General features: G+C 36.2%; 2 protein-coding genes across 2 annotated transcripts; both read right to left on the bottom strand.

Moving 5' to 3' along the window:
• Positions 1-394: 394 nt before the first annotated feature.
• On the bottom strand, positions 395-5,629 carry LOC126792470 (multicopper oxidase LPR2-like). The gene is given in 8 exon segments (XM_050518885.1): positions 395-638; positions 737-829; positions 1,147-2,042; positions 2,045-2,183; positions 2,969-3,380; positions 3,382-3,386; positions 4,118-4,292; positions 5,595-5,629. Coding segments are annotated over 7 exon segments (1,716 nt in total). The 3' UTR covers positions 395-638; positions 737-775.
• Positions 5,630-13,400: 7,771 nt separating this feature from the next.
• On the bottom strand, positions 13,401-15,486 carry LOC126792909 (heavy metal-associated isoprenylated plant protein 37). Its single transcript, XM_050519422.1, has 3 exons — positions 15,346-15,486; positions 15,103-15,178; positions 13,401-14,682 (listed from the first exon to the last, which is right to left on the bottom strand). Exons 1-3 carry the CDS (start codon positions 15,382-15,384, stop codon positions 13,565-13,567), a joined length of 1,233 nt encoding a protein of 410 aa, XP_050375379.1. The 5' UTR covers positions 15,385-15,486; the 3' UTR covers positions 13,401-13,564.
• Positions 15,487-16,014: the final 528 nt, after the last annotated feature.

The following is a 16,014-nucleotide window of genomic DNA, read 5'->3' as shown; positions in this document are numbered from 1 at the left end:
ATAATTTTATTATGAAATATAGTAGATAATTGATCAAATAAACATCTCTTAAAATTTCATTCAAAATTTCCATGTTTTTATTTAAATTTCCATCAATTTACTCAATTATTTTTTAAAACCGATATTTTCCCGAAATTTTCGCCAAAATTTCTAATTTTGGACCCTCAATATTTATGTTCTCGTCGATATTTTAATAAATCATACAAACCGGAGATATTCAAAATAAGCAATATGAAGATGGCGAAGCTTAAGAGAAGAAGAAGAACCCGGAGCAACTTTTTCGCTTGATTAAAATGAAAATCTCAAGCTTGACAAACTTACAGCACAGCAGACTATTTATAGCCACAGGCTTTATTACACTCTATAACAGAAAACGCCAGCCCATCCATAACAATACTGGCAGCTGGATGCCACTCACTAAAGCCTAACAAACAGATTTAACAGAAACAAACTAATTAAGCAACAGTTTAGCTTAATTAATTACAGCTCCATTAACAAATTATACGATCACATCTTTGCCAGAAGAGAACAGAGTTTTATTGCTAACTATTTGGACAACCTAACTTTAAGCATACATTTTGTAATGACAAAAGCACCAACATCAACTTGGAGCGCGAGTTCCGGATCGATTGAATATTCTGCATAACAATGAAGAACGCACTAGTCACAACTTAGCAAAAGAAAATAATCCAAAACAGCAAAATACTCAGCAGAATATGACCGATGTATTAATCACCTATATATAATTCGACCGTGTACAATTCTGAATTCTCCCTCACCGGATTATCTTCAGTGGCCTCATCATCGCGTTGTCTTCATGATCTAAGATCTGCACAATTAGTTCAAAACAATAATTTAAGGACTGATCATTGCTAGAACCTACGTATCAAAAGAAGCATATCAGTTAGAGAATCAAACAAACAAACCAATCCAAGTTTGTGTTTGTCATATCGGGACAGTGTCTCATACACTTCCAGGCTACCGGACAACTTGTACAAGCTTTATCCAGCTTCTTGTATATATCATCTAGTATATATACCCGTGAACCCCAAATGACAAAGATCTATCGTAATTCTACCATACTCCCCAAATATTATAGAATCGTCAGAAGGGAACTATCATATTTATCGGTGTACGTTTACTTACATGGCAATGGTAGACATAACCAGGTTCGGCAGTCGGGTCGAATTCATAGGATGCATTCGAATGTATGTAAGCAAATCTCAAAAGAATCTTTGTCACAGCACCAGGTCTCATCTTGAAGACGTTCTTCCACCCTTTCTCATAAGCTGGCACCTCCGTCTTGTTGCCGCGTGCATACTTGCTTATTCCGCAGTTGAGATCATCGTTTTTCTTAGTCATGCAATCTCTGAATTCCTCCACGTTCACCAAGTCGGTCTGATCCAGCACAACGAACAACCCAAGGTGAACGTGCAGCGGGTGGTTGTCCTCCGTCAGATTGATCACGTTCCAAATCTCCGTCGTCCCCTCTTTCGGAGTCTCAGTCGCCGGAGCATCGTAGGGTTTAGCATTCAGGTACAGATGCGTCGGCTCATCAATGTCGCTAGCGTACTCGTACATGGCAATGTATCGTGTCTGCGAAGCACTGGATATATCAGGAGCAGGGTAGTGGATTAGCTTCGCCGGAACACGTGACGTGTCAACCTCCTTCTTGCGACGAATTGAAAACTTCATGACCTTGCTGTTGGCTTCGTTGACGGGGTCGCCGTCGGGGTAAGGATACGCTGCGTCGTTGGCTAGGATAGCATTGTTTGTCTTCGCCTCGGAAAAGTCGACTATCACGTCGGTGATCTCAGATGGCCCCAGTAAAATTTCTCTGCTGGCAACTGGTTTTTCAATGTAAGCTGAGTCGGCTCCTACGTGGATGAATCTCAGCCCGTTGGTGAAGAAGAATTTGAAGAATCTTGCATTGCTGGCGTTGATGATTCGGAACCTGTATTTACGACGTCGTACGGTCAATTTTGGCCATGCCTTTCCATTCACAATGATAGCGTCACCAAAATACTCTGGTTGCCATTGTGGTGTGTGGAGGGGTTGTTTCCTTTGGAATTCATGTATATGGAACCATCGCTGTTGAATGCACGATCGAAAATCACCAATGTGCGATCAAATTTGCCTCGGGGAAGTCCAAATGGAGTCTCGACATCCGGATGACGGATGATTGAAGGTACATATATTGGCCTCCATATAGTTGATGAAGATCCAAAGGCGTGGAGGACAAGTCATGAAGATTTGATATGCAAAAGGAGAATTGAAGTTGTTTCCTAATTGGACTAGGAAAAGATTATGGTTTATTTTTCCTACCAAAGAAGTCTCCACCGATTTGATTATGGGTAGATTGATATATATTTGGGAATATATATTTAGTTAAATGGTGTTTGAGAATTGTTATAGAAAAGGATTCAAAATAAAAGGTGTATTCCATATTCATATGGATTTTTTCCTTTTCTATGTGAGATGTATTAGGAAGGGAAGTTAGGTTTAATTCCTAGGGTTAGGGAATACATGTGGCGGCTATATATATGATGTATATAGGCAGTAGGTTGGGTGGCCTCTAGGAGATACACGAACAAGAAAAAAAAAGAGGAGAAAGAAGGTGAAACCAAAGAGAAGAAAATTCACAAAAATGGAAGCTTAATGCTAGGAGATCTTTGTGACTTCATTGAAGACCTTAGTGGCAACATCAACGTTCTTAGTGAGGTTGATCATCCGTGTGTCTACAACGATCTTAGTGAGGTTGTATCGACATTTGAAGCAACGATCTTAGTGAGGTTGTTTCATGCTTGATTGTGACTATCAAGTAAGAAGTATTTTTACTTTTGAGAATAATATTATTATTGATTAAGGTGTAATCATTGTAATATGAATTGTTTAATAGAAAAGTAAAATTCTTCTATATATTCCGCTGCTATTACTCGTTGTTGTTCTATCTTGTATTTTCAATGATGTAGGCTCCAATCAAGCCAGCTAAAAGATTAACTCTAGTCAACCCCATTGCATGGTCATGGTACCATAAATTCCCAGGGTGTTGCTGATTGTAGTAGTGATACGTTTTCTTCGACCAAGTTTTGCCACGTTCTCTAAAGCCCGCGGTGAACCACGCGTTTGAATTTCCATCGCTCGTGGATTCACCAATGGCGCCGTGCAGGTGCACCACAGTAGGAATGCCCTTCTTGGTGGAAGGTACGGCTGTCGGAATGGTGTCGTCCCAAGGAAGGATGTGTTTGGTCGAATGGATATTATTTTGCCACCTAATGGAGGTGGAAATGCCATGGAGGGCCTCGATTGTTGGACCAGGGACAGTTGCTCTGCGCTTGCTTGTACCGTAGGCGTACACCGTCGACTGGGGTAGGTCTCTGGAATTTCTGCAAAAGGGAATTAAGGGGAATCAAATCATGTAATTAACAATGCCGGCGATGCACAGTCAATTCCCCAATGGAATTAAATGATGATTACCATCATGAGAAAGAAATCGGTCAGCAAGTTAATCTTCAGGTCATCTGGACTCTTGGATTTCTCTGTACGAATGGTAGATAATTTTTCTTTACATTTTAATTTCAGTGGTACGTTGTTGACTTGTTGTGCACTCTTAGCAATAACACTAACACTTTTTATTTTATACCTTATTTTTCCTACGATATTTTCGGCTGAAGGAGATCTTCGATCAATACTGATGTTATAAAGGTGGAGCATCTTGTTTAAAAACTATAAACAGGGTTACAGCTCACTGATCGACCTATATATAGTTTTAATTTAGTTAATTTATTGGTTAAAACTATCATGGATAAGTATCGAAAGAAGTTAAAACAATTGAGTAGTGTGATTTTGTTATATATTCTGCTGGATATGAAGGCCAGATTGATCTAGCTAGTTGGATGAATTAGCAGAGAGGCATGATCAATAGTCTTTGAAGTACAGTGGCTTTATAATTGTCATAGATGTTATCTAAGGCAAACAAAGTAGAAAAACCAGAATCATAGAAGAACTAAAATATTTCTATTTGTATATATGAAAAGTCGAAAGGAATTAAACCGATAATAATAATTTAGGTGAGAAAAATAAATTAAAGATGGAGAGTGATTCTGGTATTGTTTACCCATTTCTTCTTGTACATGCCAATCTTGAATGACCTGGGTTTTGGAACACCATTGACAACCTGGAAGCCTTTGATTCTGGGCATGTCAGGTAGCTTATCCACGAACAGCTGCAACCTGGTCAGATTTACAAGCTGTCCTTCTGCCCTTGAAGAATGCATAAACACCCCCAAAACTCTGCATATTAACCATCTACGGTTGCATGCAGAGATAGGTAGAATAGAGAGAGAGAACGAGAAGGCTAGAGAAAAAAAGAAAGAAAGCTCGAAAGAGAGAGATAGTCAGAGAGATATGAGTAACGGTACGTTCTGGAATGAGCCCGACCTCCGAGAGCCTAGTTGATGTGTCAGATAGTGATAGGGTCAAAAAATAGTATCAGTGATGTCCGTCAAAATCTCAGCTGTTAAAATGAAAACTGAAGTCCACTTGACTTTCGGTTAATTGCAATGAGAAGCCAAGTTATTATAATTGACTGGGTTAGTATCCAGTAGTTGTCTGGGTAGAAGGGGAGTCTCACTGCGCTGGTCTCCAAGTCGGTGGAGGATTGAGGTCGCCGGAAATGACGTCAATTCAATCCAATTCCAACTCGCTAACTCTAGCTCCCGATTCGACTCTGATTCGATTCCTTGGTTATGCGACAAGGATTTTGCTAACCCTAGACCACTGCGGATTCATACCTTAACACATGGAATACCGAATCCGACATAACAATAAAATCCCATGATCCCCCAACTTCATAAACTCTCAACCAAACGGAATTGGGTTCTCAAGAATTTGATTGATGTTACCAATAAAAAGAGGTTAAGAAGGTGGCCGGAGCTTCATTTTCAGGTCGGCGATCGAAGCTCAAGGTTGCAGCGTCTCGTTGATATTCCGATTTGGACTGCATGCCTTGGTTTCTGATATGGTTGTGATGAAGAGAAAACGTGAAAGATGATGGTGTGGGTGACGACTGCTGGGCCACGTCGGTGGCGGCCTGATCATGAGATGATGGCAGAGGTGGTGTCAAACTGTCGGTGTTGAAACGAAGAGAACGAAGAGGAGAAGCGGATGATAGACCTAATTCTTACCTTCGCCACTGTTACATTAAAGATATCAGATGCCGTCTACAAAAAAGGCCTGGGCTCTTGAAGGTCAGGCGCATAACAGACTGTTCCGTGAGTAACAGGTGAAGACTCATGGTATTTATAGTAGAAAATTGATGAAAATGATTTAAGGAAATTTAGCGAATGCTTGAGGGGGCTTTTCTTTGTAGGGTCGTCGGAGTCTTGTCGAGAAGAGCAGAAGAGTGATATTCTGTCCAAATATGACCTGGTTTTATTTATCTGATGAAAAAGGCAAAAGACCCATTCAAAAATCAAAATTAAATAAGGTTTGATTTTCAGTGCCACCACTCTCCTTGACCTCTGTTCTCCGACTGAGGTTGTTGACCGAGTTTCTAAGAACATCTCCCACCATAAGCTAAAATCATCAATATACCTTACCACCACCTTCCACCATAAGGTATCCCCCATTTTCTCAAAAAAAATTTTACCTTACGTGAACAGTGGAATGCTATCTATGGCATTCCATTCCGTAAGGTAAATGAGTTATATTTTTTATTATTTTTTCATTTTCTCCCTAATCTATCCTCGTATTTTTTCTAATATTCCAATTATATCCATTTTAATTTTAGTTACATATTAATTTTCTCCATAAATATCATGCTTATTTTTATTTTTTACAAATAACTATTGTACCATTACGAACCTCGCAGTGAGCTCTTTCATATGAGCCCAATATTGAATATGATCGAGTTAAATTATTTTAATGTATAATAATTACTTATGATTTATAAATAATAATTAACGGTCTATTCAAAACCTTCTCGGTGGTGACCTCCGAGCTCGGAAAAAGTACCATGCACACTGATGCATAAAAGTAAAATAACTAAATAATACATAAATATTAAAAGAAATCACTAATCACCGAATTTAGTACTCATGAAGATCATCATCACCTCTTAATGTGATTAATATGTGTTTATATAGAATTTTCAAAAATGTCCGTTAACTAGCCGTTATAGTTGTTGACAAAAAAAATAGTAGCCGTTTTTTCAATCAAGATTCAAATAATAACTGTTGTCATCCAAAAACTCTATGTATACCTTACCATTTATACCTTATGGTGGGAGCTTAAAAACAAAAGGCAAAAAATATGCTAAGGAATATGCTAAAATAGTAAGCCATATATCACTTATACTTTACCAATTTTACCTTATGGTGGGAGATGATCTAATTTGGTCCGAGTTCTATTGCTTTTCTATTTGGGGATATTATATTTTCGCTGTTAGCTACGTAATGCTGTTTGGGTGGTAGGACCGTAGGAGATGATTGTCTTTTCCTTTTATTGTTTCTCTCTGCCCTTCCTTTGTTAATGAAGTTTGTTTCAGTACCACAAAAGAAAAAAAACAGAGAGAGAGAGAGAGTGAGCCTCCTTTTCAGCTTAGATGAGTCCGAAACTCCGAAATTGTTTGGGAGGAGATATTATATTACGCATGCATGTATCACTATCCATCGTTTTCAATTTTGCATTAGAAAGAGTATTCAGTGGTAAGCTGAGTAGCCATGCACGCGAGTTTAAGCGTAACTCAACTTCAATTGTCCACAGTTGCAACTCAATCAATTTTGATAAAATGTTTCAATCAAATTTCGTTAAAAGTCAATCCAACATTGAATTACTTTCATTGCCAAAAACACAAAGAATAACACTAATTGAACATATTTGAAGATGCATGCATTATGAAATCAACGATATCGCAAGTCTATGCAAATGGTGCTTGGATAATCCTCCTCAGTAATTGTGTTAGCTGCATGGCATAAATGCATAACAGTGATTCATAACGTGTGTGGGAGCAAGGGCGCTCTTGAGGGCAAGTGGCTGTCATGGCACCCCTCTATGTTTGAGTTGTCTATGTATCTAACCCTTATGGCATGATTTAATTGAATCAAACTTGAATTAGTCGCATGTAGCTAGTGGCACCTCTTAATTTTTGTCTTCGACTCCGTCACTGGGAGAGACCATGCAACATAAAATGTTACACTAAAAATCAAGGAATAATAATCCGGGCAAAATCACCAAAGTCAGTCTTCCCATTAATTTCTTCACATCATTATTAGATAATCGATCTAAAACTAACCTCTAGCTTCTGTCCACAGATCGATCGAGCTCAGAATCGGTCCACACTCCAGAGTAAGCTACGCAGGTGGATAACCATCGATATCACATCCTTGTGTGGTACTCTGCCACTAGGATGATTTGCTTGACGTTTTGCTTGTATTGTGCTTAATTAGCACCAAAGAAGGGGAATAATGAAGAAATTAATCTGACAAAATCAAGAATTAGAGAGTCTTAGACTACACCACTATATATGAGATACCAGCTTAATTGTCTAGTGCATGCATCTGCAGCTACAAACTTCAAACATCTTAACAACTTAATCGAACAAAATAAATGAGCTAGGTCGCTGGTGATCGAAATTAAAACAACCGTGGCGGGCTGTCGGAAAAAATAATTGAGGGGGAAGACTTGGCTAGACTTCAAAACTGTTGGCTTCTCCTTGGGACGAAGACATGATCCATTCTACTAACGACATCTCTAACCCATGGACTATTGTGTCACAATTCCTTAATTGTAGCACACTTCATCTTTAATGCATGGGTTAGTGTGCCACAAAAGTGTGCTAGAAGTAGCCCTAAAGGGCCAAAATTGACACACTTTTATGGTATACTATCATCATGGTATACTATCATCATGTCTCAAAATAATTTTTATATTATTTTGGTGAATAATTTCTTAAGAGTAATTATTCTGTGTACCAAGCTAATCATATTACGTCATAATATAATTAATATGCACGCGGTGAAAATAGTAAAAGTTTATTTATAAATAACTAACTAATCATAAACAAACACAATAAAAATGCACCAATAACATTAATGGGTACGCCACGTGAGATATGTGGCGGGTATATGTAATAATTTCTCAATTTCATAGATACATAACAACATTATTTAGTTAATATATATATTTCATTATTTAAAATAAATGTATTTTGTTTGTTGAAATAATATACTATAGCACTAAACTCGAATTAAGCTTGTATTGTTTTAGTGTAATAACTTCTTAAATATACAACAATACTACCGATATAAAACTACTAATTTTTAGTGAACCAACAAAAAAATTCACTTATAAAAAAACACTAATCATTTTTAACTAAATTACAAATAAACGCGAAAAATAAAAATAATTTAAAATAGAACAAATAATTTCCAAGTATACTTATTTCTGGAAGTACAATTAAAAATACATGTAAATGACTATTATACGGATATATTGACTATATACCGAATAATCATGAGTACGAGTATTTTTTAATCATTAAATATAATTTATGAAATTTAAATTAGTTAAGTTGTCATGTAATTTTAATTTTAATTTTTGTGAAATAAGATAAAAAGTAGTAGTTCATTATAAGATCATTTTTATTTTAATTAATTTTAGTTTTATATTTGTAATTATAGAAAATACAAATCTAGCCATTCAATTATCATTTATGTAACCATAAGTCCTATCTTTTAACCATTTAGTTATCATTTATGTAACTCAAATTAGTTAAATTTCATGTAATTTTAATTTTTATATAATAAAAGTTTAAGTTTTAATTTTCATAATACATTTATAGGAGCTTCTATTCATACCTCCCAAAATGACATATATACCTCATTAGTCAATGAACCTCCAATTTGCTTTTATAAAATACCATAATACTATTTAGACCTCCAATTTTTTTTTTCAAAATGCCCATTGTTCAATTATATCAATAAAATAATATTCATAGCTCCACAATTGTTAATTATACCTCCTTTAATCAGACATCTTATCACGCTGATTTTTTATTTTGTTCAATAAGTTCTTAATTTTGTCTAGATTCATTGCTAACTTGTTTGTTCAAAATTACAGTACATTACCAAATACATTTATCTACAAGTTTTTTAACATCACCATTGATTATAATAATTACAGTGGAACCAAAAAATGAAGTCATTGTAAACATAAGCTAAAAACCAAAAAACTAATATCAATACGGTGTGCACATCATCTTTTGAAAATACATCAGAGTCAATGCATATATATTACATAACATTTGAAACTGACATAAAATTTTACTTAATCATCGATTGTACGTGGAAGAAGAGTTGAGATTCATTTTATTTTATATTTGTACTCTTACTATTTTTTGTCATTTCAACGCGTTGACCTTTTCAAAATTGTTATAAAAAAAATGTATATGTCATTTTAGGAGGTATGAATAGAACATTCTTACATTTATTAAATTTATAATTTATAAAAGTAAAGTTGTAATTAAATGATAGTTTAAAATTTAAAAGTTACATAACATATTAAAAATATATATTAAATGACTACATTATAATACACTTGGATTTAAGATAATTAATGTCAAATTGATAAATAATACCGATTTAATTTGTTACAATGTGGCCTAAAAACTAAAAATAACCCTTTGGGTTGGAGGTACCCTAAGACTTGAAAACTCAATAAGACACTTATCATCATAATCCATCCGAACGAATTTTGCATCTCAGTCTTCAGTGTATGGCCAAGGCTATTTATTCTTTTTTTTTTTGGCATAAAAATAAAGTTGGTGACTTGATCACTCAAAATGGCAGATCTTTGTCCGTGATCGTATGCATGATTGCAGTCTTAGTAGATGTTCACAAATTCTATTGCCATTGTTCTCTTAGCTTACCTTTTTAGGGTTGTGTTCAATTTGCAACTAAACAAGTTGACATATAATATCACCCTTTTGGATGTGGATTTCCAGAGTGTGGTGCACTTGCCTGTATGTGTCGAGGTTATGAGTAAGCTAGTGCTTTAAACTAGTTCCAAGCGGGTACTCTGCTAAAAAAAATTAGCTTAATTAATCACAAGTTTACAACTTGGTTGCACGCTTGTATGTGATAAACTAATTGTGTACGTATATCTTTGATGAACGATGCTTTAACTAAACCACATATATAGATGTCAAATGGTATCTGTCTATCTGATACTTAGAACAAAGGTTCAGTAAGTAATGAATCAACTTAATTAACACCAGATGTTGTATAAAATAGCCTTTTAGTTTATACTTCTAATTACAGTAGTAAATTGAGTTTGAAGAACCCAATTCTAATTCTATAAATACAGTAATATTACAACTATAAAATGAATTTGAAGAACACAATTTCAATTATATTAATACAGCAATATCAATTTCAATTAAACTAAAATAAAAAAGATTGAAAACAAATAAACTGACTTGTTGATTTTGATAGAGGCTTGCTTGTTGTAATTTCCTAAAACAAAAATTCGCCCCTACACTTGTGCTTGTAGATCTTTGGATGTCTGTCTTACAAGATACAACTATCGAATTCAATCGAAGCACTTCAATTGAATCCCTCACAAATTCTACTTTGTGTTTCTCATAAATATTGAGGAAAGAAAGAGGAGAAAATTAATTGACAATCTGTTTGGGTTTGTCATCCTTATATAGAGGATTGGCGATGCTTTGACAGGGTATGACGAATCAGTAGCAAAGCTTCATTCACTTTGGTTGAAACCCAAAAATCGTGTTTTTCTGTTCCTAAAAGACACGTTTGTTTGGTTTGTTCTATCTCCACAATTATATCAATGGATAGATATAATCATTATCACAAAACTAATAATTATCATTGATAATAATTATTATTACGAGTAATAAGAATATAGCATACGGTAATTAAGATAAAGTAAACTAATCTGAATTTTACCATTTTTACCCCAACATTCTCCGACACCAATTGCGCTCTAACTCAAAAGTGGATGGGGTCTCATTCCATACATAGAGAATTTCAAGGCATTCAAGCTACAATAAGCTACTTACAGGAATGAATTGACTTAGCTCTTTTCTTTTACGCGAGTATGTAACCACTAATCATGTACATCTTTCCAACAACGTCATCTGATTGACCAAAAAAAAATCTGATTTTTGTCTGGGCTTTGGGGTGGAAAATAAGCCCCCAAGTGTAAATTCTGACTTTGGGCTACAAGCCAAGGGGCCGAACAAAACCAAAAGTCCTTTGATTTGCAACTTTGCATTCTGAAAGTGTTTTAAAAAAAAAAAAAACCTCAACATTAAAGGTACCTTAGTATAGAGCTGTATGCCTGCATACAAAGAAGCAATTACTAGATAATAAGTAATAACCATCCGACAACGAATACGTATGGCCAAACAAATGTAATACAATTTCAAAATCCACTTTCAAGTTATATTATGCAACAATGTGTAACATCCACATCTTAATCTATACGATATCTACTTATTCCCAGTAATTTGCTTCTGCATCTTGTTGGGAACTGACAGTGCAGGCAGAAGTTAGCTTTACTCAATAGCCTAAAAGTAATGTCAACTCAGGTAAAGCCTTTGTGTGGGGAAGTCTGACCAGGACCTAAAATGGTCCATTTGTTATGCTGGTCCCAATTTTGGTCACTTCAGTCAAAACTCATCTTCTTCTTCCACCACCACCACCACCCCCATTTCACCGGAGTTTCTTTCCTTCATCCTGTGAAGGTTCACTGTCTCTTCCACTAACAGAGCGTGTAGTACACGCGCTACCATAACTTTTTAACACCAAAGATTTCCAGCTTCAACAAAGACATGATGTGCTATGGGTATGTGACTCGAAGCCATCTCATAGATTCGAAGCCACCGATGCCTCGTCAGAGATCCGGTCTTATTCTCCTCCGATTTTCTCTCCGTAAGCGTATGAGTTTTTATTATTTGGATATTTGGGTTCTAAGAAGGGAACATCCAAAAGAGGAAAAGAGAAGTATAATTGATCAAAGAAAGAAGAACATAATTAAGTTCAGCAAGATCCAGACCCTCATGGCCTCATCTATGGTCTTTTCCTTCTTATTCGATTCTTAGAGACAAGAAAGAGCGGTTGAACAGAATCAACAATCAGACCCATGACTTCTCATTTGATTTTCTCTCTTGGGTTTCCCGACTCACCTCTCTCTCAATTTTTTTGTCGCACTAATTCAAATGTACATGTTAACGGGAATTTTCAGCGTTAGTTCGAACTTATCCTTGACTCAAATACCTGGCTGTGGGTTTGCCACGTCACAAAGGTGAATATCCACCTTGTGAACTGAAGAATTTCGCATTTCACTTCTTTAGTTGACCTGGCCACTTTACCTGGGCGTAGCTCCCTAATTACTCTGAAATTTCATTAGGAAGAATTTCATACTAAGTTAGTAATAAGTAATATCACGTGGCACTGACATGTGATGTATTCAGTAAATTATATTACGTTATGGTATAATTAATATGCACGCGGTGAAAATGACAAAAATTTATTCAAATAGAAAAACCAATCAAAAACAATCACAATAAATAACATTAAAATGTTACATCACGTAAAATATGTGGCGGGTATATATAATAATTTATCATTACTAATCCTCATTTCACAATTTAATACTCCAAAATCCCTTCGAAATTTTAATACTCCGTAACACTGTATAGTATAAACGCGCGACCAAAATTCGCGTCTTACATAGCGATCACTACAGATCAGGGCTATTTATATCCGGGCCAGCAAAGGAAAATTGTTAGCATTATATATTTATATTTACTACTCTTCTGGCATGCACCAGTTACAGAGAAAATAGTTGAGACTGTGGTCCTGTCGGCGACTCCTTTGTAAGCTAAACCCAATGTAAAGGCACGTGACACACGCGTGCACATTTTTGCCTCATCTGTAGATTACTATATTTACAGTAACCTAAGACATTTTCAACCCAGCTGTTCCTGCGCCAATATTATCAGCTTCCTTCTTAACACTTGCGCTCCTACCAATGCCACATTGTCTCTGCATGTCACTGTAAACTAAGCCACACTTCTCCAATTGGCCGTAATATTAAGATTCCAGAGGTGGGAGCACTTGTATTAGTTTATGTAAGACAACATTGCAAAGCACATAACTTCATCTAAAACAAAGATGAAGCTAGTACTCAAACGAGAGGAATTGATATAAATAATTAGAGAGAACATAGTGTCAACAACTACACAATAGTAACACACTGACAAGTGATGAGAGTCCTAAGACTCACTCCAACAACTACCACCCTCGTTCTAGTACTCAAACGAGAGGAATTGACATAAATAATTAGAGTGTCAACAACTACACAATAGTAACACACTGGTAAGTGATGAGACTCACTCCAACAATTACCACCCACATTCTAATCCATATGATGCCTTCCACAGGGTCAAAAGCAACTAACTAAACATCCACTAGCAGAGAATGTTATGCAGGGGTGAGTAAACACCATTCTCTGTACACTTCATTTCTACATGATCAGAATTACATGATAGAACAGCTGCTCGTGTTCTCATCACTGAACATATGAGCTGCATTGTTGACATCACCACCGCCGCCGTAGTTAGGCTCAGCACCATATGGATATAGATCGAAACTAGGACTAGGACCATAGTTGGGGTAATAACCAGTAGTACTAGGAGGAATGAATGGAGACCTGTGGTACATCATCTGAGGTTGCGGCTGCTGCTGCATTGCTTGCCTCGCCTGCTGCATATTCATGTTCATCATCTGTGATGGATGGCCGTAGCCATTTGTGTTCATCATCATGGTCTGCGGATACTGGCCAGTAGCATAACCACCACCACCAGGAAAGCCTCCAGGAGCTGCTTGAGCAGCCTGATATCCACTGGCTGCAGCTTGAGCTTGGTGAGACTGAAGCGCTTGTTGAATTGCTGCCAGACTAGCAGAGGGATTGCCACCCAAACCAGCAGACTGAGCAGAGGAAGCAGCATTTGTGGCGCCATTGCCACGAAAGCCAGCCAAATTCATCATGTCGCTGAGATCATGGTTATTCCCCCTCTTGACTTCTCCACCCAAATTGATGTTTCCACCACCCAATTGAGCAATGTTGCTGATGTTCAACGCTGCCATGGTTTTAGGATCAAGACCGCCTGGATTGATCATCTTCATGCCCTGCACATTCTGATTTGGGTGGTTTGCTCCCTTCTTCCCAGCATTGTGATTGTTTGTGATCTTAACACTATTGTTTGGATTAGCTGCAGCCGCAGCACCTTTCTTTGCATCAATCGCTTGTAGCCTGAGCTGGTTTACCTTCTGCCTCAGAAACCTCAACTGATCATCCTCTTCATCCTCCTCCACATCGTCCAAGAAGTCGTCAATATCCTCTTCAGAAAGGAAATTGGGGAACTTCTGCTGCTGTTGGTTTCCGAAGGCCGCACCCTGCTGCTTTTGGCCTTTGTTATCCTTGATGCAGTTGGTGTTCTTTTGCTTCTGATTTTGGTTCTGATTGGCCTTCTGCTGTGACCAAACCTCAGAATGTTTCCCAGCTCTAACTAATTTCTTGATCAAAGTGGCAGAGTCTATAGCCCCAGAAACTGTGACTTTCTGCTGATCAGCATCTATGCTGACTTGATAAACACCTGTAGGAGATGATTAAAAAACAAAATGAACAACAATCTTAATTAGAAATGTACAAAAGGGTTGAATTAGAGGAATGGGTGAAAAATTAACAGAATTGACATTTATAGAACAAATAATTCCCCTATCAATGTGCCTAAAAAGTTCATCATTTTCCAAAAAGGAAGCTATCAGAGTTCTAAAGAAAGGGAAGAAATAAAACTTCAGTTAGGCAAATCCTTAAGAGACAGTGAATAGAAATTCAGGAAGATTATACATATACATCAACAGTAAGAGTATATTGATCAAGTCATCAAGTTTCATTTCATTTTACTTTGCATACTATCACAAAAATTCTACAATATTGGAATGAAATAAAAAAGAAGAAGAGCAAAGTGGCAGCAAGATATCCCAGCAAGTAGAAAGTAGAAGAAAGTGAGCACCTTCAGTTCTCTGAAGCAGTTTCTTCACCTTCTGCTGACACCCATCACAGTGTATGTTCACTCTGAGAGTAAATGTCTGTAAATAGAAAAGAAGAGAAACAAATGTAAGAAGAAAAGAAGAAACAACAAAAACCAAAACCAAGATTCTCCAGGAAAAGACCAATACCCAACTTTGCTCTGCACATCGAGAACCTATAAACAAACACGAGAGCCTACAATGTGGTTAAGAGAAACAAGAAATACCTGGATCTTAAGGAGCTTAAAGTCTTCATCTTTAGTCATTTCTTCAAACTAGCTCTTTGGAGTGGGATAGAATGGAACACTCTACTCAAGTTTTTTTTTTTATCTTTCTGTGTGTGTCTCTCTCTCTGGGTCTCAGCAAACTGAGCAAAGGGTCGCACAGAGTACTTGTATTGGGATTGTACGTGGGTGTTGTACAAGTAAAAATGTAAGTTTTTTTTTTCTAATAAAAATTGAGTGGAGGGGTAGAGTTGAAGCTAGTCTTGAAGTACAATTAGTTGTGTAATTTTGTAGGAGAATTAAACGAAGAGTATTTTAATTATTAGTTATTTTAACAATTAATATATTATATTTGAAAATTATGTACTTTAAGTATCTATTTTAACATAATTTTAGTCAATTCTTTCAATTAACACTGTTATTAGTTACTTCATCTCCCACTAAGGGTATTTTCGACATTTTAATTTTTTTTTCCGATTTCATCTTTAATTTTTCTCTAATTTCAACTTTAAAAAAAATTATTATTTCATTATAAAATTAATAATCATCTTTTTTTACCATAATTATTACAAATAAGTTAAATTTCACAATTACAAAATATACCAGCAACAATCATATTGGATATGTGCATCAACGAACAACTGTATTATTATAATAATATACTCAAACGTT

This window comes from Argentina anserina, chromosome 4 (genome assembly GCF_933775445.1).
Source record: "Argentina anserina chromosome 4, drPotAnse1.1, whole genome shotgun sequence".
Lineage (NCBI taxonomy): Eukaryota > Viridiplantae > Streptophyta > Magnoliopsida > Rosales > Rosaceae > Argentina > Argentina anserina.
Note: the sequence above shows the minus strand (reverse complement) of the source record. Positions and strands in the feature narration are given on the sequence as shown.